This window comes from Fringilla coelebs (genome assembly GCF_963513975.1).
Source record: "Fringilla coelebs genome assembly, chromosome: 9".
Taxonomy (NCBI): domain Eukaryota; kingdom Metazoa; phylum Chordata; class Aves; order Passeriformes; family Fringillidae; genus Fringilla; species Fringilla coelebs.
This window is the reverse complement of record NC_140067.1, coordinates 26,927,717-26,951,452: the sequence shown is the minus strand read 5'-3', so window position 1 is coordinate 26,951,452 and position 23,736 is coordinate 26,927,717. Positions and strand designations below refer to the sequence as shown.

Genomic DNA, 23,736 nt, shown 5'->3' with positions numbered 1-23,736 from the left:
CCACAAGGGTGGTAGTCTGCTGTCAGTGCTGTTTGAATTTGGTTTATAACCTCATTCCCTCTTACAAGGGATACTGCTTCAATTAAAGTCAAACCAACTTTGCAATGTTGTGTTTTTCTTTTTTCTTTTCCCTATTCTTCAGTGCTAATATCGATGGCAAGTGCTGCCAGGCCACCACCATTCAGCAGTTACAATTCATGAGCTGCATCAACCTTTTGCTCTAGCACTCCTAATTAAGCTATTTTAATGACAGAATTTAATGTTTTACACAGTATAAATGAAGTGGAAAAAATATGAACGGATTTTTTTCCTTTCCAGCACAAGATTTTGATCAGATAATTTAACCTCTGGGTGAATTGGAAGTAGGAGCATTTATGCATAGGTGGTTTTCTCTGCAAAAGCTTTACTTTATGTACATTAGTAGTTACTGTGCATTAATAGTTACTGCTTGGCTTTGGGTATCCATTCTGAAGTTTTTTGTGTGCCCTCTGCCCTTCTGTTGACAGCAACAAAACCCCAAAGCCTTTTGACATCCACTAATTTGTGACCAGCTTAGTGCCAATTGTGTTGCACGTTAATAAAGCGAGAATAAAGGCTTGCAAAAACAACTGCTCAGACAGGTTTTCTAACAGCAACACAGGTTTGTATCCTTTAAACATGTTTAAATTTCTTTTGGTGGTGTTCTGCTCTAATTCTAGCTAATACTAGATGAGCTAGGGATGTGCATGGAGTGAAAATGGTCTCTCCTTTGATGGCAGTCTTGTGTCTGAATTGAAACTACCTGATATGTGATTAGGAGACATAATTATTTTATATAGGTTACACACAGAATTATAATAATCAGTCTTTTCTAAAGAAGAGAAAGCCAGTATGACAGGAAAGTTATGTTTAGTAATGTAATGAGTGCCTTTTTTGACAGAAATGGCACTGCTAAATTTGGGGTTGTGCAGCTGATGGGCGTTCACCCTCGCACAAGGTGTTTTGAATTCTGCGAGGGAAGTGCTGCTTTAAATAATTATGTCTCTTATGGTATTGTATGTCATAATCACTTCCAAAATGCTTATCTAGTTGCTAAAGCTGGAGAGAAGTGAGCTGTTTGGTGCAGTACTGGATTTTTTAGTTTTACTTTAGTATGTCTGAAGTGAATATGAAGTTAAGCAGAGAGGTATAGCTGGGGCAGCCTGAGGAGCTGCAGATGAGGCAGAGCATTGTTCCCCAAGTATTTATAATAATGAGAGGTACTGGAGGGAAGATAAGTAATATTACCTTCTATACTACCTATAATTGGTTCTGATCCACTAAATAAATAAATAAAAAAGTTCCTCTTACCTGTAATCTGCAGATAGCACATAAATAAACTGCAGTGGGAGCAGGAGAAGCTGTGCCCCTCCTCATGACCCATGCTGGCAGAGGCTCAGCATCACCAGCCAAGAATCCTCATGTTAATCAGGCACACATGATTCTTTCTCCTAGTTTCTAGGTTGATCAATTGAGACCTTGCTGCCTTTTTTTTTCCTTCCAAGAAAGACCTACAAAGCAGATTGCTCTGGCCAAGTTTCTCCAAAGACTAAGTAACAGCAAGCTGCTCTGGTCTGGAGAGTGTGTGCTTGGGGGATATCTTGATTTGTTTAGAGTGACATATCCTTCATTAAAATAGGTTAATAGTTCTTCTCTGCGTGTCTTGCTTCACAACTTGCACATTAGCTCCAGCATTTGAAAAGATAAATTTGGGCCAGCAGGAGTAACAAAAAAAGAGAGAAAATTACATGAAAGGGAAATACAGATGTCCTTACTTAATACAAAAGGATTTAGCTTGCTGTTGGCTCTGTTTTTCCCAGGTTCATACTTTGCTTGACAATGCAACAGAAGGAATTTAAATTGTTGGGAAATGCATAAAAAAAGAAGTGGATGTGGGGAAGTTGGAAGTAGAACAGGATTTAGCAACTTTTCTTCTGCTGTTATAGCAGGCAGCTGCCAGCATTGGGAGCTTGGGTGTTTTCTTTGTTTCAAAACTTAAGAATATATATATATATATTTAGCTTTCCAAAAGTAAACCAAGGCTTAGAAGTTTAACAAAAATACTTCTTTGGAGATTCCTTTCAGATAAATGTTTGCTGGATGTACTGCTACAGGGGAAGGGATGCAGTTTGTCCACAGCTTTCCCAGCATATCCTGAATGTGAGCTCAGACCCTTTGTGTGCCTCCTGGCCACCCTCTGCAGCCACCCCTTCTCTTCCTTTCATTAATTCCCTTTGGTTTTCCCTCTACAGCAGAGATGTCTGAGCATGGCAGCAGGGACAAAGACAGCCTCCTCTTCAGCCCACCAGGAAATTTTTGGATTTTGCTATTCATTGTGAACCTATGAATTATCCATTCTGGAGGAGATGGGGAGTTTTCTTAACTCTTTTATCATATAGGTTTTTGAAGTTTCTGCTGTTTTCCTTTGCAAACAGATTTGAAATAAGTTTATAATATATTTTCAGTCTGGCTGGGGCTTCTGTAGTGATTTCAGGTAACACATGAATGTGAAATTTGAGCCCAGCTCATCACATATCAAAGTTAATGAAGTAATGAATGTGACACCAAATGCCAATGTCTGTCTCTCCTTATCCCCACAAACACATACTGTGTATGTGCTCTATGTGTGGCTTTGTTGATTTTAGAGGCCATTTCATGATACAGTCCTTTATCTCTTCTTGGATGGTTTAGGTAGGGCAGGACATGATCATGAGCTATTTGTGGGAGCTTTTCTACTGATGTTTATAACACTACATGCAAGTTTGCTGTGATAAGAAATACGTTGTGAAGTCCTGACAGAGGACAGTAATTTTTATTTTCTTATGTCCCTTGTATTCTGTTCTGTATTTCTCACCATCTCTCCTCTGAAACATTTTAAGCATCACCAGGCTCAGAGAAAAGCAGAGTACCTACCACGTGCTTCAGCTCTGTGGTGTCTGTTGAGGAATGAGTCAACAGCAGCAACTCTTCAGAAAGAATATCTAAAATCAAGGGAGGATGAAGCAGATTAGCTTAAAAAAAAAAAAAGAAATCAAATGCCAGAAGTGTTTGTCTTCCCTCACCCTTTGACAGCAAAGGTGGGGTTTGTATTCTAATGTTTACGTAGCTGAAGGGTATTAGAAAATCAGAAGTGCTGTAGTGCAACACAAGGGGTTTTGTTCACTCCTGTAATCCCAGTAGGTAATTCTTTTCTTTGTATACTTGAGTATTTTTCAACTTCTTTTTTTTTTCTATTAGTCATTGGTAGCTTAATGGATTCCATGATTGTTGAGCTCTTCTTTTTGATGCAGTATTGTTAGTCTTAGCATGCATTCAGAGTGACAGGGAGCATTAAAAATAGTCATTTCTATTTGAGATATCTAGAGATAATTTTTTATAACCACTGTGTGAAAATAACTTGAACACTAGCAGAATTATCTGTTGTGAGAGAGATGATTTTACTTGTGAATTGGGTTTAAAGATAACATCTGCCTACTTCCCAAGTCGTGGATTTCCTATTCATTGCTCTGTTAAATTTAATCGGGAGCAAGACTTAATCCAGAACAAAGATGATTGAATTGCTCTTAAACAGTGATGTAGAACATTACCCAGATCTCACTTCAGCCTCACAGTGCTGAGAAATCACAAGCATGAGAGCTGCTTGTGAGTACATTGTACAGAGAGAGATGCTTTTTACTCATTTGCTGGCTCATTAGAAAGTGAAATGCTTTCTGGCTTTTGGAATACAGTTGTTAGGAGGTGTAGTACAGAATGGGTTAAATCTGTTTTGTGTGTTAGCTAGAAATTACTTTGGTATGCAGGAAAAAGGCTCACTCGACTTGCAAAAGCCTCTGTTGGCTTAAAGTTCTGCCATGAACTGAGCTGCTCCTGGGCTTGTGCAGGATGGATGGATGGATGAAGTTCCTTAATGCAGTTTGGATTCCTCTTTGAGAACCCAGAAAGGACAAGCTCCAGCACTGGGGCAGCATGTCCAGCAAAGCCACAGCATGATCCCCTGCCCCCCTTTGCTGCTAGCCCCAACAAAAACATGCTTTCAAAAATTACTGTCTTTTTTTAACCTCTTGTATTCTGCCAGGAAGTGTGTATGCCTATAAGGCCATCCTAAATTTCCAGTTATAGCCTGGAATGGAGTTATGATATCAACTGGATTTTGCTCTTTGAGGACAAGGAGAGAGCAGGGGAGGGAAGCAGCTAATTAAAGGATTTCCAGCCTGTGACATGGAAACTCAGCAGCCCCTGTGTTCCTTTCAGGGCTCTTACCTGAGTGCAGACTTTAACCAGTAAAGTTTGGGAGCTGGCATTGCTCATTTCAGATGCATATACCTCATTTAAAATAGTTTTTAAGAAAAGGGGATGGAGTCAGGGAGTGGTGAAGCAGCATCTTGCTGTAGGGACTCTTGCAGGCAACACACTGGCAAGCTGTTCCCTGGAGTTTAGGAGTGTATTCAAGGCCAAGAAATTTAGGGACTTATTAATGGCAGTGCAGCTCCAGGCTGTGCTGTTGGCTGGCAGTCACTGAGTGAGTAGGAAAGGCACTGTCACTGCCACATTTGAGGCTTTGGGGCATGTGAGTGTGCCCCATGCAGCATCTCTTTCTTCTGGTTAGAATGATTTTGACCTTCTGAGTTAAACTTTTCCACTTAATGATATTTTCCTATTATGTGAATCCTCTCTTCTTTGGCTTATTTGCATGCCTTACATCATGTTTCATTTAGGATTTGATACGGTCAGGAGCCCAGGATAAAAGACAGTGTATAAAAGGCTGGTGTAATCATGAAATTTTCTAGGACTGGAAGCTGCTGGGACCAGTTGGGACCAGTCATGGGCAAAATAAATATTTTTTTGTCCACTGTTGCAGTCTTCCTAGAGCAAAGTGGAGGTCTCTGTCTGCTTTAGGACAGCCAGCTAAATCAGATCGTTCCCCTCCTTACATGTGTGTTACCCTGCAATGGGAGAGCTCCTGCAGCATCCTCAGCTGCAATGTCCCACCACGTGGGGACAGCCCTTGGGCAGGATTTTGTTTGCAGCATGCACAGCTAAGTATAATTGCCAAGTGTTAATCCAGCTCAGTAGCTTAGAGCAAGACTGTAATCATAGTTATTGGGGTTTGTATTAAAATGCTCTTTTTTAAAAGTTCTTGTTAGGTTTAGCAAACTGGCTGTGGAGGTGATTGCATTCTGGTTGGAGGGATGTGCTTGAGTGGAGCTGCATGTCCTAAGGTTTTCCCTCCCCTCTCCATTCTTGCTGCTTCAAGAAACAGTCATTTGCTTTAAAGTCAGGTTTGCAGCTTTGATTGAAAATGACTCTGCAAAACCCCATCAGAGCTGTGCTTGCCACAGAGTCGCTTAAAAATAAAAAATTCTAAAAGGCACCTTGAAATGTATGAACTCCCTGGGATGCCAGGGGCCATCACCTGTGGTTTGCTGGTGTCCCCAGGTAGGACCTAGTAAATCTTTGTCTGCCCAAAGAGCCCAGGAAAAAAAGGAAAGAAAGTATGGGCTTGTGCTGTCTGAGGTTTGGGAATGATTATTAAGTGCTGGCCCACTGCCTGACAGCTGTCATGGGTTTGCAGAAGAGAGATAGATCTGGGAGAGGCAGCTGCAATTGTATAGCTGGGAAGTTGGGCTTTTAATTGCTAATTAAAGTTACCATTTGCATTTGGGCTTTTCCTTTTTAAAGGACGACATCATATTCCACAAGAAACTGCAAGCATTGTGTATTTATAGCACAACCAAACTGGCAACTTGCTCTTGCTGCTTTGCTGGTACATCTGTATTTCACCTACTGCCTACTTTTGCTTTCCCATCTGTATTTTTTATGACTTCTGTCCTGACAGCCCTTGTTCTCCTAGTCCTTGACTCCCCTCCCGTGCAGACATATGATCCTGTAACATTTTCCTTTTTGTCTTTATAAACAATAGGCAAGCAGTCTGATAGCACAAGTCCAAAGTCAAGGGAGCTTTGCAGATTCAACTTGACAGCTCCTCTCTGAATTATTTAAGAGCTGTAAACAAAAGAAAGCCCATCTTACAGCTTCAGGTGCCTTCTCCTCTAGTACTGTGGAGAATGCCTGATAGGTGAATTCAGCTAATTTTGCCCATTTAGATCTATGGGATTTAGTGGAATAGCAAATGCAATTAGAATTCAGGGGCTGCCTCCTGGTATTCCTTAGGGGAGGGTAAGTTGCAGGGAGGTGAATGAGCAAGTTGAGGAGAGGGAAAGTTGGAAGGTGAATGAAAGAATAGACAATTTCTGTCTAGTATTGTCTAGAATTGTGTGTTGAGTTTGGATATTTTTTTCCCCCTTTCACAATCAATGAACTTGTCATAAGACATCCCGTATTTGCTTCTGACTTTAATCTCAGTCCTTGGTGGGTTTCCTTGTTTGTTCTTTTTACATCCTTTGTTTTCAAATCTAAGATACTTTTCTACACCTGAATGACCCAGTGATTCTTGACTTCTTGGATACATTTTAGTTGCTGGTTTCCCTCATGCCTCTGGATTCAGGAGTGTGTCAGATGGCTGAGATTAGGGAAGCAGGCAGAAGGCACAATTGAGTCCTCTAGATGATTCAAAGTTCATTATTATCTTTTGAATAGTTCATTCTGCAGAATGAAGCAGGGAAGATGCCATGCTTTGCATTTATTGTACTAAAGCTATAAAGCTGTACTCTCATCATTCTTAATGCCTGAGGCACAGCTGTCTTCTCACTCCCTTCTCCCCTCAGATAAATACAATGGGGAAAGCATCAGGAGTGGGATATTGAAAGCAACTTCATGTGTATCTTCTATACTCTGCATGATTTTGTTTAATTAAGTTCTTCACTTTTTTTTTTACAGTCAGACCTTATTAAAATGCAATTTACTGTATTGTCTTTATCAATACCATACAATATTGTCATGAAAGCTGATCGTTTGCATTGGGGCTTTACTTTGAAATCTGACCTGCAAAAATGCCTTTGAAATATCTTCTTTCAGAGATCCCAGCATCTTTCACTGTACAAAGCAAAGATCCCTGTCTCCCAAACAGCTTTGCAGGCATGACCTGGCCACAGTTGAGGTCAGCCCCCTCTTCCATACAGTTATAATAGATTTACAGAGCCCTCACTGGCTGTGAGCCAAGCCAGCCCTAAACCCCTTCTTGGCCACAGGTGTGTAGGAGATGGTTTCTGCTGGCTGGGGAAGATACTCTGCTCTGCTGCTCCATCCTTACCTGTACTATGGGAACAGAAGACAGAAAATGTTTTTAATACAAACTCTGTGACTTGAATTCACACAGGGAGAAGATTTAAGTATAACTGGAATTTTACCTGCTGAAGAGAAAACTTGTGCTTATGACATGAGACCTGCCTGCAGGTCTTAGGCTCTGGCCATTTTTCTTTGCCATTCTCAAGTTTATCATCATCCCTTCTTCATTTTCCTGTGTGTCCTGGCTAGTGAAAACATGTGCCTGCTGCACTCAGGGCATTTTTGGAGCAATATCTTGAGGAGACAAAGTGTCCTATTTCCCAAGCCTAGGGAGGGCCACGTGCTCTGTTCCAGCTTGCCCAGCCTTGTCTGCATTGCAGGAGGTTTCAGGTACGTAGGGCTGCTCTTGATCCTGTGATAGCATTAGCTGAAGTGGATGGTGAAGGAGAGCTGCAGACTGTGAATTCTATCAAGATTAATGGAAATTTTTGTTTTACCTTAATTAAACTTTCATTCTTCAAATCAAAGTCCTTTTTCCCAAATCAGCATATATTATAAATAGCATTAGTGAAGGTATAACTTCATGAAGCTTCTCTGCGTGCTAATGTTAATGTTTGTGCCTTGAGTTTTCTCCACAAGAAACCATTCATCATTTCTTTTATCTCACCAGGTCCTGGTGAGGTCAATTCTATGGCACATGTGTGTTGCATAGAAAATAAAAAGAAAACATTTATAATTTTTTTTTTTAATATAAATAGTGGTTTATGCAGCTGCAAGCTGGGCCATCTTGCAGGTATCCTTCTCTTCTCTGTTCTTGCCACCAAGCAGCCTGCAGCCCTTTGGGGGGAAGCAGCTTCCAGGGATGAGATATTTTTGCTTTCCTGGTGTGTTTCTTCCTATTGCTGTAGCCCTGCTTGCCCCACAGATGTGTAATTTCCCACACTCCCTGCTTGCAGCCTCAGCTTGAACATATGCTGTTGTTCCCTGCCTCAGACAGCACCCTCAGTGCTGACACTTGGAACTGTGACTCCATTCCTGTTGCTTTTAAATATACTGTTCTTGGCCTAAAGAGACATGAAGACTTTGATTTCCATGGCTGCCAGACTTCTGGCCCATCCACTAACACAATTAGAAAGCTTGCAGATGCAGTGAAACCATCATCCTTCTTTTCCAGCTGGCATAAGCAAAACATTTAGAAGAGTTAATGTGTTTATTGTGCACTCAAGTCCCTCTGCAACATTATTCTGAGACCCACTAATGCAGTGGGCAGGATTTAAATGCATGTCCAGAACTTTCAAAGTTGGTTGGTTTAGGATGCTGTTGTAACAGGGATTGGCTTTGGTTTGGTGGTCTGGTCCCACTTAAAAATGGTTGGGTATGTTTGAGGGATGTTATTACAGATAAAGCATAGAAACTAAAAATGTCACAATTCAGGCCAGCCCTTTTTTGATTATCTGTGTCAGATCAGTCTTGGGAGTGGAGGTGGTTTTCATTGGAATGGGGCAAAAAAGCTACAGCCTGCAGGAGAGGATATGTACTAGGTGGGTTTGTGTGGCAAGGTTTTAGTTGTGGGGGGGTGAAAGGGTGGCTTCTGTGAGAACTTTCCCAATGTTTTCCCACTGTCCAGCAGAGCCAGTACCAGCCAGCTCCAAGATGGACACAGTGCTGACCAAAGCTGAGCCCATCAGCAATGCTGGCAGCACCTCTGGGATAATGTGCTCAAGATGAGTTGAGAGGGAATACTGCACAACTGCAGCAGGGAGAGAGGAGTGAGAATATGTGAGAAACAATTCTGCTGCACACCCAGAGCTCTGTCAGGAGGGAGGGGGAGAAAGAAGGGGCTCCAGGCACAAGGGAATTCCCTGCAGCCATGGAGGTCCACAGAGAGCAGAGACCTGCCTGCAGCCCATGGAGAACTCCATGCCAGTGCAGGTGGATGCCCAAAAGAAGGATGTGTGACCCTGTGGGAAGCCCCACTGCAGCAGACTCCCAGCAGGACATGTGGACATGTGGAGAGGGTGCCCACACTGTAGAGCAGGTTTCCTGGCAGGGCTTGTGACCACACAGGGACTGACACTGGAGCAGTTCATGAAGAATTGCAGTTTCTGGGGGGGACTCACTGAAGCTGTTTGTGAGCTGTCTCTAGTGGGAGAGACCCCATGCTGGAGCAGGGGAAGAGCCTGGGGACTCTTCCCCTTGAGAAGTGCAGGAATGGCAGAGACAATACATGATGAGCTGATTGTGGCCCCAGTTCATTGTCCCTCTGTCCCTGAGGGGGAAGTGATAGAAAAAATCAGGAGTGAAGCTGAGCCTGGGAAGAAGGTAGGGGTGGGGTGAAGGTATTTTTAAGATTTTCTTTTATTTGTCATTATCCTACTCTGATTTGATTAGTAATAAATCAGATTTGGCCCAAGTTGAGCCTGTTTTGCCTGTGATGGTGACTGGAGAGGTATCTCTGCCTGTCCTCATCTCGACTCTAAGCCTGTTTGTGTCCTGTGTCCAGCTGAGGGAGGGGAGTGACAGACTGGCTTTGGTGGGCACCTGGCTTCCAGCCTGATCACCCCACCATACCAGGTGTTGCCCAGACAGCTTGGCTGCCCCAGATTGTTGACAGCCAACCATATAAAATGAATCAGTAGCAGAGTATGTATCCATTATCAGTTTTAAATAAATTGATTTCATGAATTTCTGCCAAAGTGTTTCCCTTTTTCTGACCCAGCCAGCCTGGCTCAGCTTGGCTCCCTTCATCATTCCTGACATCACCTGTGCTTAACCCATCTTCCTGTATTGATTGCCACCATCCCTGGTTGTGATGCATGAATTGTTCTTCCACTTTTGCCTTGAGGGGATGGTGTCATGTGAGGGGTTTAGGAAGGTTTTTTTCCCCAGCCTATCCCACTAGCAGTGGCCAGTATGTAACCCACCAGTTACACAGCTGCAATTCCTCTGTCTCCAGAGGTTTGCTTGGGTCATTCAGGAATTCCTGGTATGAAATTCCCCATGGGCTGGTTGAGCTGTTGAAGTACCTGGAGCTACCAGACACTCATGTACATCTAGGGCCTCAGACCAGCAGGGGAGTGTCCAGCATCCCATAAGCTCAGGTGTGTGCAGGTGTGGGAAGGTCATAATGTGTCCTTCAGAACCCCCAGCTGGGCATGATGGACCGTGTTGGACCATGACTGGCTGTCACAATTTAGAGCTGGTTTTCAGCATGCTTGATTGCAGTGGTTTGTGCCTCAAGTTTTTTTAGGAAAAGAATAGAACTGGAATGGATTTCCCACCAGCAGGTAAGTAAATAGTGCAGTTCCAACAGGAATTCTTATGAAGAGAATTAAACCTCAGTTTAACCTTCATCCCTGCTCTTTTTGTTTAACACCTCATTGGGAACATCTGGATTAACCTTGGGCAAATCCACCAAGTGTTGTTACCTCTGTTTCCCCCCATGTAGGATAATACTTCTCTACCTCACCAGGGCATTTATTACACCTAATTAATGTTGTAATGTGTCTTTGGTTCCTCTGATAAAACATGTGGTGCAAAGTTGTTTTTACTGATTGGATTGTTAATTAAATGTGCACATATAAATGATTTATTGGCATTAGAGAACTAAGACTTAATAATTTAAAATATTAACATCAAGGTGGTTGGATCAATTCTAAGCCTGTTATCATTCAGCTATTTAGAGACTGAGACAAATGACTCTGGGAAAGGAAAGGAAACTGCTGTAAGCAAGATTTTCAAAGGTGAATTCACTAGAGGGGGAAGAGGAGATGGAGAGATGTTCCTAGTGCTGTGGAAGAGGCAGTTGAAACCAACAACAGAGTGCTGAAAGTAAGGTTTTGATGAGAAATGCTATGCCAGGGACAATGATCTCAGAAATATAAAAGCCCTGAAGAATATGGGACAGATGGTCTTGGAAAGATCCAAGTGTTCTTGCACAAGTAAGGGAATTGCTGATTCAAGTGTGAAGATGATTTGAAAGAGGGAGCTGAGGAGTGTTGGGTACAGTTGAGCTGGAAAAGAAATCACTGACTTGGAAGAAGAATAGAGAAGATAAGAGAGGTGGGAGAAGCACACCATGACTGTGAAAGAGGCACAACACAACCATCTGAACATGAAGCAGTTTTAGCAGATTTAGGCTTTAGCAGATTGAAGTTTGCCTTTTGCAGTAAGGGTAAGGGGAGTGTGCTGTAAATTAAAGAGGACCAAGCAGCTGGGATAGAATCATAGAATATCATGAGTTGGAAGGGACCCACAAGAATCATGAAGTCCAACTCCTGGCCCTGCACAGGACACCCTGACAATCCCACCACATCCTGAGCTCTGTCAGGCTTGGTGCTGTGACCACTTTCCTGGGAGCCTGTTCCAGTGCCCAGCCATCTTCTGGGGGGAAACCTTTTTCTCATAAGTCTCCCTGCAGCATTTCTTTCCTAGTGCAGCAGCTGGGAGCTGTGGTCCTTGCTGTGCTTTGGGACTGGGCTGCATAGCTGTGGTGTTTGTAGGGTGGATTGCTTGTCTTATCTAATTCAGGGTAGCTTGAACAGAAAAGCCTTTTCACATCCTACTGATTTCTGTTTACACCTCTGATCCCTGATGGTTTGCCACTGGTCTGCACAAAATCAAAATTGAAAAGTACCAGATTTAGATGATATGTCTGAATACTCTCATGCAGATTGGTGCCTGTTTCTCCAGATTGTGTATTTTGTTTTTGATGCAAGTTTGGAAGGGAGGCATATGCAATAGCAATACTAATGATAACACCCTGGGGCTTGGTTTTGCCCCACTCTGCACTGCTGGGCAGGGCAGCCTGACCTTGGCTAGGGAGAGATTAAATACATCACCTCCAGCATGATGTAATGACTGACTGCAACAAACAATAGAAGGGAAAGGGGAGACACACTGGCAGTAGGAATGCAGGTCTTAAACCATGCAGTTGTCAAGCAATGTGTGGCATTGCATTGCCAAATGAATATTTGGGAGTTTTAAGTCTTAAATTGATGCTAAAAGCTGTCTTCACTAAACTAATGCCTTGCCATTTCCTGTGGTTTTGCAATATTGATATTAATGTTGTTGCATGTTTATGTATATGGTTTTTGAATGCTTATTGTAAGCTGTATTTATATACTGCTGCCACTTCCTTCAAGGTCTTGACCATATTGTTTATGGGGAGCATCTGATATCCCAGGATTTATGACTATAGGAACAAGAAACTTTAGACACCCTGTCACAGATAAATGGGCAGTGGAACTCAATATTCCCACACAGAGGGGAGGGGAAGACTTGTGCTTTGGGGATGCAGGGTTAACACCAGAATAATTTGGTTTTAACTTATGTCTCCCTGCCTTGCCTGATGGGGGAGTGTGCAGCAGCTGTTAGAGCTGTGTATCTCGCTTTGCAGTAGATGCCAAATAATAAGTGTCTAATGAGATTTTCTCATCTTGAATTCTAAATAAGTTAGATGCTCATCAATACCAGTTTTGCTCTAGAGTGACTAAATTGCAGAGGCAGTTGCCTGTAATGTATCAGCAGTACCTGGGGTGGGCTTTGCTGGCTGGCTCTCCTGCCTTTGCAGAGCTTTCTTTGCCTTCTTCCCATCAGCCTCATTGGCCTCCATTTCCACCTTGAATTCAGAAGATGGCAAAGAAACAAGGAAATTGATGGCTGTATACAGCACTGGATATGTGTGTACTTCTATTTTCTTCTAGCCCTGACTTAGTTGCCTTGTTGATGTTGTTTTTTGAGAGCTACATGCAGAAATGAAAAGGGCACGTTAAGAAGAAGGGGTTTCTCACTTGGCTGAGATAGCTTACTGCTTATTTGAGTGTGTCATTGGAGCAAGCCTTGCTGCTCTCCTCAGGGCACCCTGAGCTGTGAATACAGACCTGGGGATGTATGATAACAAATAAGCTTCCAGTTACACAGCGCCGTCTTCTGCTGGGCTGGATCTGAACAGAAGGAGAAAAATGCATTGTAAAATCCAAAATGAGGAGACTACTTCAGGGAGGAGGAAAAAGAGCTGTAGTCATGTGTATTGAGTTGCAGCTAGAAATACCAGATGTGCAAATGTCAGGAAACTTGATAAAGGCATCCCATGTACAGAGGTTAAAGTCTGGAATTGCTGAAAAATAAGGGAAGGGATTCAAGGAGATGCTGAATTTCTACCTGGGCAGATTTCCTAGTGAGATGCACTTCACCTGATGTGGAAGCTGCAAACTCTGCATGATGCAGGATGATGAAAACACTAATTTGTTTGAAAACTTTTTTCTAAAAAGCTTTACAGTGTACCCATGAATTCTGACATAGGAGGAAACTATATATATGTGGATATGATTGTAGGCAAGTCTTTCTACAGAAAGTGAGTCAGAGGAGTGCCATAATCTTTAAATCTGTGGCTTAACATTTTAGGAAATATCCTTGTTATGCTGGGTATAATTGTGTAGCATTTGTGAACCTGAAAACCCAAAAGATTGTGTATTTGCAGCTGGATCTAGAAAGAAGCACAAACACCTTTTTCAGATAGATTGTTTTCTCTTTTTTGCTGAGGCCCAGATAAGCCTAAAGCCTGAAGAGGCTTTATGTGTCTGTGTACAAAGGAATTACCTTCAGAATTAGATAAAAATACAGTTTCTAAGGATTAAAAGACACAATTTTGGTGTGCATGTTCTGTTCCAGGTTTAATACCTAAAAAGTTGGGTGTTACTGCTCCTAAAATATTTTGGTACAACATCTTTTATATGTTAGACCTTGTTCTGTAAAGAAGCACTTGGTGTAAAGTAATTAATTTCTGCTTGAGCCTGGTGTTCACAGTATAGATAATAAATATTCCTCTAAATTTGCTCAAAAGGGATTAATGTTAGGTTAGTGTGATGGCATAGAAAGTAAATTCTGGTTTACAGGGATAGAGGTTGTGCACCACTTCAACCAACCCAGTGTGCACCTTTCATAGATAACAATTGTACCACAAGAATAGGAAAAAACCCCCAAAATTTGCACATTGTCCCACTGGGAAGGGATCTAATCAGTTCAGCTTTTCAAAACCTCTTGATTTTTGTACACTGGACGTTCATTGTTTTTTCTGGGTTAGAATTTGTAATTTTCTTTCAAAAACAAAAAACTGACTTGTGTCATACAGCAAGAAAATAACCAGGGCTCAGGAGAATTAGAGTGAAAAGCCATTAGAATCTGCTAATTACAAGATGAAGAGCAGTCAAGCAGTGGTGGTCTATTGGGGAACCACTTTTGCACATTTAGATATGTAGAAAGACTTTGTGTGTGACATTGATGGGAAAAGTTTTGGTGAAATATGTCTTGAAGATAGTCTGCAGCTCAGTCCTAAAAGCCAGCACCAGAGTAATAGTTGCCACCTTCAGTAAGGAAGGAGTAAATTTACTTAAATAATGGAGTTTCTGTGCAAACAGCACTAGATTTAGTTCAGCTATATACTTTTATTCTACCTGTAAATAACAGAAGACAATTGAGTGCAAGCTTTCTCACCCAGGTGATTTTCCCACTGATTCAACAGCTTTGCTTAATTAGGCTCCAGCTCCTTGGAATAAGTGTTGAAAAAACAGCCATTTGTTAGCCAAAACATCTGCTGGGGAGGGAAGGTGAGAAGTTGTTAATTTAAAATAAGATCTTTAAGAACCCTAATTCTGAATCCATAGAACAAACCTAGCTGAAAATCCAGGATATTCATGCTTACCTGAGTGATGGCTGTGCTGGAAGTTTGAGGTGAATCTCCTTTATTTGTGTAGAATGAGGGGCATAACAAAGAAGTGCAAACATTATGGCCTGTAATGGTTTACAATATGGTGAAAGAGCCAAAAATTATTTCTAGTCCTTCATGTGAAAATGTGCACAAATAGCTTGGAAACACATCCATCCTAAGGAATGATCTCTTCAGCTTTTCCTTCTGATTTCCACTTGAAGGATTGATATGTGTGGGATAGCAAGGGAGGAATAGTCTCAGAAAGGATTGTATTCAAGGGAAAAAAAATTCTTAGTGATTTGTGCTCATCTTTTTTGAGCCCTTTTGGGACAGGTTTGATGTCAACAGAGGAAGACTAAAATGCTCAGCTATGATTTTGCACCATTCCCCTGGTGAGAGGGATGTGTAGCTCCTGCAGCTGCAGCAAGGCATCTTTATTGGTGAGAAGGAGTAGCAGGGAGGAGCCCTGCAGGCACTGGGAGGGTGGAAGGTCTGTCCAGAGCTTTTCCTCACTCCCTGGAGCTGAGCCCACGTGGGTATCAGTGGGTGTCCCTTCAAGGAGATGTGTGTGTGGTTTCCAGGTTGTCCATCTGGGATCACGTTCATTTAGGTGTCCTCTCCTCCCAGCAATGTTTTCTTACACAAAGATGTAAAGGGGAGTGGAAGAGCTCCAGCCTCAGCTGTAACTGACTCCCTGTTGCACTGGAGCAACTCTGACAAATTTTGAGTTGTTCAGCTGAGTTTCTTCAAACCTTGCAAAACATGCAGAGCATTTCTGATTGTCTTAATGTTGACTACTCTTGCATGAATACCAGCAGTCAGCCAGACTTTAATTCTCCTCTGTTCCTTTCCTGTACAAATTGCTTCCCCAGGGCCATCCAAAATAGGGCTCATCTTGGAGGGAAGGAAATCAGTGTGCTTCAAAACCCAGCTGTCACCAGGTGAATAATTCCTTTGAATGATGAATCTAGCAGGTATCTCATATCCTCTGGAAGGTCCTAAACTTGATTTTGTTTTTCATTGCCATCAAGAATGTGCTGCAAAAATTTCTCTTTTTTTTGGTGCAATCAGTGAAAGTCCCTTCAAATCCCATGGGAGAATGCTCTGAAGTTCCTGTGGGTCCAGCAGTCATATTCAGACTGGAGAAACAGGGATGTGTCAGGTTCAGGACAGAGGTCTCTCTTTGCACTCAAGACCAATTGACAGCCTCCTTTTACAGAATGGATACCTCCTTGTGAATATGAATCCAGCCTGTGTAATAACAGAGATTCATGGTGGTGTCAAGTTCCCATGTCAAGGAACTGCCCTTCAGATATCCCATAATACTGTCTTTGCAGTCAAAATATAAAAAAAAGGCAGGCAGATGCAGAAAGTTTTTCATAGGTCTTAGCACAGAACTTCAGCCCTGGAGCATGTTAGAGCAGTTCTGGAACTGCATTCTATATTAACATGAATCCTGACGTGCACCTACATTTGCAAATTAAATTTTTTAGTTCATATGTAACATTAAAAGACAAGAAGATGCATAATTTTGACATCCCCAGAGTTTTTTTCTATTGCCTTAAGAGGACCAAGATTCTAAAGGTTGGTATTAGCAGCCACACAGAACAAAATGCTGCTGTTTGCCAGGCAGTAAACCTTAATCTCTCAATCTTTGCTATGTTTGTTCATTTTTCTTCTTCAGTCTTGTTTCAGCAAAAGCAGCTTGTTCTTTCTGCCTCTCCTGCTAAGAAGGGCTGCAGGTGCAAAAAAATCATCTCATAGGAGAAGATTCATGTGTAGAAGAGTCATTTGAATAACTGCTTTCTTCAGAGCAGGATTACTCAGTTGGGCTGGGTCTCCCACATTCCCAGTGCCTCTGCTTTGGGATTTGCTGGCTCCTGCAGGCAGCAGAAGTGGAAGGGATGAGTAAGGCCAGTCTTAAACCTTCTTGCCCTGCACAGAAGCACCAGTTGGTTATAGTAAAGTAGAACATGCAGCCACAATGGATGGTGAGGCCCTGTTCTCCATGCCTCAGTGCTACAGGTAGTCCAAGTAGTGCATTTGGGGAAATAGGTGTTCTCCCAGTTCAGAGGTGATGGTGACTCCATTCATACATGTCCTGGCAAAAAGATTGGTTTAATGTGCACACAGCTACAAACCTGCAGATCTAAACAACTTCATGTCTTCTTTAGGTGTTTAACACATTGAGTGTATTGACTGACTGTTTTACAGGCTGCAGAAAAGGAAGGGAATTGTCTCTTTGGAGGATTAAAAACAAGTTACTTAGCTGTGTTCCTGGAGAAGCAGTGCTGGAGTGCCTTAACAAGCAAGTCACTGTTCACTGACAGATTTGGTGCTAATTTTGCTGCTGTCTGCTCCTGTTTGCATCTCATGGTTGTGGATGAAAGCAGCAGAGCAGTGATTAGCTCAGACCCTGCTGAAAAAAACCCAACACCCATGGGCTTCTGAAGAACAAGGGAGTGAGAGTAAATTACCCTCTGGCATTTTTATTTTATTTAGGAGGTAAAACTGTTCATTGGAACAGAGTTCATTTACAGTGGCACCCCAGCAGACTGCAGCAGCAGGGTGAATTGCCAGTCACTCACAGTGCAAAGGGAAATCATTCAAACCCTGCATCATCTGCACTCAGCAGTTCAGGTTTCCTGCACTGCACAGTAGATCGCTGCTGATCCCTCTCCTTTGCCTCCAGAATCCTATCAGGCATCCTGGTCCCTGTTTCAGTGTCCAGATAATATTTATATCTGCTCCCCCACCCCCCCCCAGTGAGTTTTGATTTTAATGTTGTTAACCAGAAGCTGAGAGTTCACTGCATTAGAGTCTTAGCCACCAAATTAAAAGAAATTGCAGTATGTTCTTCCTTTGAGGATATACTTTCTTTTCAGGAGCTTAGACTTGGAGGATCATTAGTGAGATAATATCAGGAGTTTTAACTAATCCTCTAATGATTGTACCAGGGTGAACAAATCTATCTGTGTCAGTTAGCCCAGTGGTCCACCACATGGCTATTCTTACCTGATAAATGGATTTTCACACTGAGGAGGATTTTTCTTCCTTTGCCTCAAAACTGGAGGCTGTGCAAAGTCCTGAAGTTCACGGTGAGGCAGCGCACAGCCAGCTTGGGGCTGCGCTGAGCTGCCTTCCCACTCCCTTTGGAGCAGGGCTTCTTCTAGTCACCGAGTTCATTAAAAATGCATGTGTTAAGCGATGGGATAATTACAGCAACTTTGTCTGGGGATGGGTAGCAGCAGTGAGAGAAATTTCAAAATGTGTCTCAGAAAAGATATCCACTGTCTTGAGAGAAAGCAGTTCGCTGCGGGCGGTGCAGCAGCGCGCGACGGCTGCAGGACACCCCTCTGGGAGCACTGCTCCTCCCCACACCTCCAGGGCTCTTCCAGCACCCCAGTGCTTGTGTGTGGATTTCCCTGTAGATTTTGGATAGGATTTTGGCTGGGGAGGGTGCATCTGTGCTTGCTGGTCACGTGAGGAATGCGGTCTGGAGAGAAGGCGCTCTCTCTTCTCCAGCTTTTGCCTGGGGGTTGCCTGACTGATGCGGCAGACCATTAATTTGCAGTCAACCAGGATATCTCCAAATGCAACTCCATCAATTGGCAGGAGGTAAATAGATGCTGCCTTTCTGCTTAAGGCAGGGCTGGAGCCTCTCTGTTTATCTTCCCTTTCAAACTGGGTGCATCTGCTGTTGCTCTCTAATCTCTTCTCCTCTTTGTTTTACTCATCTGAAGCCTCTTGGCCTCGGAGCTAGAGGGGTTTTGTAACGGTGATTAGTTGGTTTAGTTAGGGCGCTGGAGATCTTTGTCCATGTGCTGCCAAAAGATGAAATAACTATTATTTTTATTAGTCCAACTCACAGGGAGGCTGTGAGAATTAATTCATGTTTGTAAATTGCTTTGGAGATTTAAAGCTCTGTACAAGCACTAAGGATTATTGCTTTCTAATTCTTCAAGGTAGTATAACTTATAAAGACTTCTAGCCTTGAAATCATCTTGGATGTAGGAAGAGTTAAACCCCTTTGAAATTAGATATACTTGTAATGTTTAAGATAAAAATAACTTCTTCTCTGCTGCTTCATCCAAAAAAAAGGGGGGGAGGAAAAGCAATGTCAGGTTCTGATAGTGCCTCTTTTTTTTTTTTCCAGGAGTCCAACGTGCTTATTGCTGCTAACAGTCAGGGTACAATTAAGGTAAGTTATTTTACACATCTTGCCTTTAAACACTTGAATCTGTTGATAGTAAAGAGCAAGGTCAGAGACACTGAACAGCCAGGAGAAACCATTAGAGGAGGTCATCTTGGCTGTGGAGGTTTGCAATTTAAATGATGTATTTGCCTCTGGCACACAGTGGAGTGAACAGGCAGTGCCCCAGCAGTGAAACCAGTTGCAGTGAGGTGTGGAAGAGTTGCTGGTGGCCATCCAGCACCTGCTGCTGCTCCCTGGGGCCCTGGCAGCACTGAGGGTCTTGCACAAACGCCTCCCCAGGCTGGTGCTGGTTCCCGTGGCAGCAGAGGCTGAGTGTTAACTCACCAGCATTAACCCAAGCCTGTGCTCTGGCTGCTGCAGAGGCAGCAGGGCTGAAAGCTGAGCTCCTGGTGTGCAGCTGGCTGGAGCAGCAGTGAAATGAGCAGGGATGCTCCCTGTCTGACTCTGGTGCTCAGATGGGTGGTAACAGACAGCAGCTGCCAGCACGGGTTTTGTGAAAGCATCAGCCTTCCCTGTGCACAGTACCAGGTTTTCAGCTCCTTAATTAAGTCTTCCAGAGTGTCTGTTCAATGTATTTCTGTCTGTGGAATGTCAAGTGATGTGGAGAAGACTGTCCGTCTTTATGTGTGTGTCAGCCAAGCAAAACCAGTGCCCAAGGCAGTACCAAACCCAGAACTTTATCCCACATTATCTGCACAGCAGCACTGACCTCCACCATGCTGTTAGGTTTGGTGCTTAATGCCCTAAGCTTGTAGCCCAGACCCCTGGCAGCATTCTGGAGCTGCTGGTAAAGGCATTTACTTGCTGTCTGCAGAGTTTTACACTGCATTGTCACTGTCACGAGGCTGAGGTCCTGATTGTCCCTCACGTCCCTGTGGCAATAGCAGCTCTCTGGAGCCATACCCGAGCTGCTGCTCTGAACCTGGGAAAATCTCCATAAATGCAAGACTGGTGAAAGGCCTGAGTGGTCTGTGTTTAATTGCATGTCAAGATTTTTTTTCCCTTTTTTTAGGATACAAGTGGCTGGGTTACTCCTGCTGTTGGCAGCATGTGATGCTGTAGCCTCTCCTTCCTAGGGGATTTATTTATATATCATGTTTTGGAATTGGTTAGTGGTTACTTTGGTCAGCTGCTTCTTAGGAAAATGGACAAAATGCACAGAAGCTTTTGATATTTTGAAGTGAATCCAGCAGCAAGAGCAGTGATTAGAGAGGAGAGGTTTTGCTCATGCACTTTGCTTGTTAATGACAGAAGGCAGACAGAGAGAAATGTGCAGACAGCCAGAGCTGTCAGAACTCTGGTATCTCCATTTGCCTTTGACAGCATGCAGCAGGAAGGTGGGATGGTCTGGGAAAGGCCTGGGTGTGCCCAAACCCACCCCAGGTTGGGGACAGATGCCATACTGGGCATCACCCATGAGGTACAGCTCTAGAGCTTTTCCCAGGAAAGCCAAAGCAGGTTCATGCAGCCCCAGAGGCATTCTTCTGCTGTCTCTAGCCCATGCCTTCAGATGCTGCTGTTTCATCCCAGCCTGGACAAGGGAAACAAGAGCACAGAGGGCTGGGATGACAAAAGCTCTGATCTCTGTTACAAGATTCCCAAGAGCTGTGTGACTGAGATGAGGGGAAATGAGGCAGCTGTGGATGGTTTTGCTTCGTGGCTAATTTATCATCACACAAGCAGACATCAAAATTGGGATGTTTGCCAAGTGCTTTTCCCATCTGTGGGATATTATTGCATGCTGCTGAATAAAGGCTGAGGGGTAGAGATGGAAGGGTCAGTCCTGTCTTAGAGATCTATATGCTGACACAGGAAATAATGAATGTCATAAATTCCTATTCTAAATGTCTCGTCTTCCTTCCTAACCAGGTACTGGAGCTGGTATGAAGAGTTTTCTCCCAAGGCATGAGGTACTTGGTCCTGCTGATCTGCTACAGTATTCATCTGGGAACCACAGTGGGACAAGAAACCAAAACCACCTTGATGTTCCTCCCCAGAACGATCATGTTTGGGTTTTTTTTTCCATTTATGGACTTCCTAGGACGTTTTGAGACACTGGTAACACCAGTAAACTGTCTGCCATCAACATTAACTCCACAGACTTTGCTGCTGGTGGTGGTGGTATGGTTGTCTGATTTTTATGATAGGAAAACAAATTCTTTTAAATAAAAACAAAAAGGAATAATAAAATTTATTGAGCCACAAGCTGAAGCTGGAAGATTGTCTTGTTGCATAAGAGAACAGATTTACTTGTGAAGGGAGCTTACGGGAGCACACAGGGCTGTCCTCAGTTGCACATCTCCAGTTACTTTCATCTGGACTCTTCTTCATCCCCACTGGAAAAAGAAAGTCTCTAAGCCTTACCTGGACATGCAAGCAATCCACTTTGAAATCCCATCATGATATGGTTCTGTTGTTCCTTTGATTTATTAATTATTTTTTAGATGCATTATATGTTGAGAAACGTCACCGAGGTTGACACCACTGGAGACTGAAGTCCTCTAGTCATCAAGAAGAGAAGGACACCTTCCCTTCCCTCCTCTCCTTAGACCCCTTCCTTGCCCCAAAGGGGCAGTTCCAAAGGAGAGGATTAAGCTGTCCTCCTGTCCATGTGCCCACCTGCCACCAGCAAGGTGCTGAGATGAGGGAGCTGCAGTTCCTGGCACCTGGACTGACCTTGCCAAGACAGCGTGGGATACAGATCTGCCTCCCACTGACCCGGCTGTGTTTGACTATCTCAGCCACAGGAGGAAGCTTCTAGATCCAGTTACCAAAGCCCTGCACCACTCAATCACCTGTGTGGTCTGGTTGTGTTTGCCCCTCTCTGCACACCATGGAAGCCAAGCATCTTGAATGTTGGAACAAGAGAGGGGATGGAGTTGGTTTGTAATGTGTTTCAGAGCCATGATATAAGTAGCCTTATTTTTAATGGTCATGCATACACTTAATTGTACATATGGAGGGGGAATAAACCATGAAGCTGAGAGTTGTTGTTGCTTTCTTGGCAGGATAGAGCAGATAAGAAGGTGCAGATGGTCCTCACAAGCAGCAGCCAGGTTAAACTGTCAGGATTGCTGCCAGAACTTGTTAAGCTCCAAACTGCAATTGGTGAGCATGGCATCTTTTCCTTGCCATGGGTGTCAAAGGTGCACTGCAGACAGTGATACCTGTGGGAAGTGTTTTGTTCTGCAAACAGAATCCTTTTCCATTCACTCACTGCAGAACCTGTCTCCTTTTGCCACAGGGGCTGGGATTGATGCAGGGACTTTGCTCAGGTCTCTTGTCCTCCACTTGTTAAAGGCCTGACTCTGACTTCCCAGGAGGACTGTGTAATCTTCTCACAGCCTTTGGGCACAGAAAAGGGGAGAAGAGCAAGGATGCTCTTGAGGATATGAGTAAAGAAGCAGGGATGAAGGCTTGTGGCAGAACTGGGGACAGGTCCTGTCCTGGTTCAGTGCTGCTGCATGTTTCTAGGGGGTCATCTGTGCTCCTTCAAAGGTAGGAGGGTGTGGGACTCCCCACCAGCAGCTTCTGGAGAGTCTAGTCCAGTGGGGGGAAAAGTGATGCTGAGCTCCAAGGGAGAGGTGGATGCATGGCTCTCAAATGCTGCATTCTGGTTTTCTTCCATGATTTCTGGTGTGTCAGTGGGTGGAAAGTGAGGAGTGAAGGAAAGGAGAGAGAAGAGAGCACAGCAGCTTGTGTCCTGCTCGGGAGTGCTACCTGCAGTCTCCCTTGTATGAGTAACCTGAGTCACTGTGGCAGAAGAAAACAAAATTGGTTCCTTCTGCCTGATGGCAGCTGTCTGACACATCCCACTGAGCACTAGTTTGATTTCCATTTTGCTGCATTTTAAGAGAATTTGGTGTGGAGTGACTGTGCTGAGCATCTTCCCAGCCAGCCCTCTCCAAAGGCAGGCTGATTTGATGATCCATTACCACTGCTCTTCCTGCTTCCCCTGCTTTCAGGTCTGGGTGTCCCCCAGCCTCTGGCTTCTTTATCAGTGCCTACTAATTTATTTTGCAAACTGCCCTGGCTGCTGTTGTACCCCAGCCTGTTGGCAGGTGACCTCATTCCTTCTCTCCCCCCACTTGAAGATCCTCTGTTTTTTAAATTGAAATTGCTCTGACAAAGCCAAGATCTTTAAAACAGAAGAAAAAAAAAGCAGCTGTTTTGAATGCTGTAAGGTTACTCCTTGAATTAAACAGGGAAAGATGTTTAACATTGGCTGCCTTTATTTTTTCAGTTTTCATTCTGTTTCAATCAAGATAAAATGCAAATTTGGTGTCTGGCCCTAATTAGAAACACAGCAGCTCATAAACACAAGTTGATGGCAATTTTTTGCCTCTGTCTCTTTGTCACAAGAGGTAATGCTCCTTATTTTAATCCCCTTAATTTTCTTTCCTTCAGGTAACTCTTCACAGTTGACAAATTAAGTCGCATATAATTACTGTAATTTTGTTCCGGTTTTTTTAAACAGCATGTGGTCAATATTTTTTTTTAATTAGTCACCAACTCAACAAATGGTTCCTGTCAGATTTTCAGCCTTTTTAGAGTTGGGGGGTGATTGACTTTGGGAGGGATGTGCAGAGATATTTGGTGCTACCCCCTG

At 43.4% G+C, this 23,736-nt stretch overlaps 1 protein-coding gene across 3 annotated transcripts in view; it reads left to right on the top strand.

Annotated features, from left to right (window-relative positions):
* Window positions 1–22,406, top strand: part of COP1 (COP1 E3 ubiquitin ligase) — a 125,011-nt gene extending 102,605 nt beyond the window's left edge. For all 3 annotated transcript variants that reach the window (XM_084211601.1, XM_084211602.1, XM_084211600.1), the window contains 2 exons: window positions 19,068–19,112; window positions 20,997–22,406. In XM_084211601.1, coding sequence (XP_084067727.1) covers window positions 19,068–19,112; window positions 20,997–21,014 — 63 coding nt within the window. In that variant the 3' untranslated portion in view covers window positions 21,015–22,406. The remainder of the gene's footprint in view (window positions 1–19,067; window positions 19,113–20,996) is intronic.
* The last annotated feature ends 1,330 nt before the right edge of the window (window positions 22,407–23,736 follow it).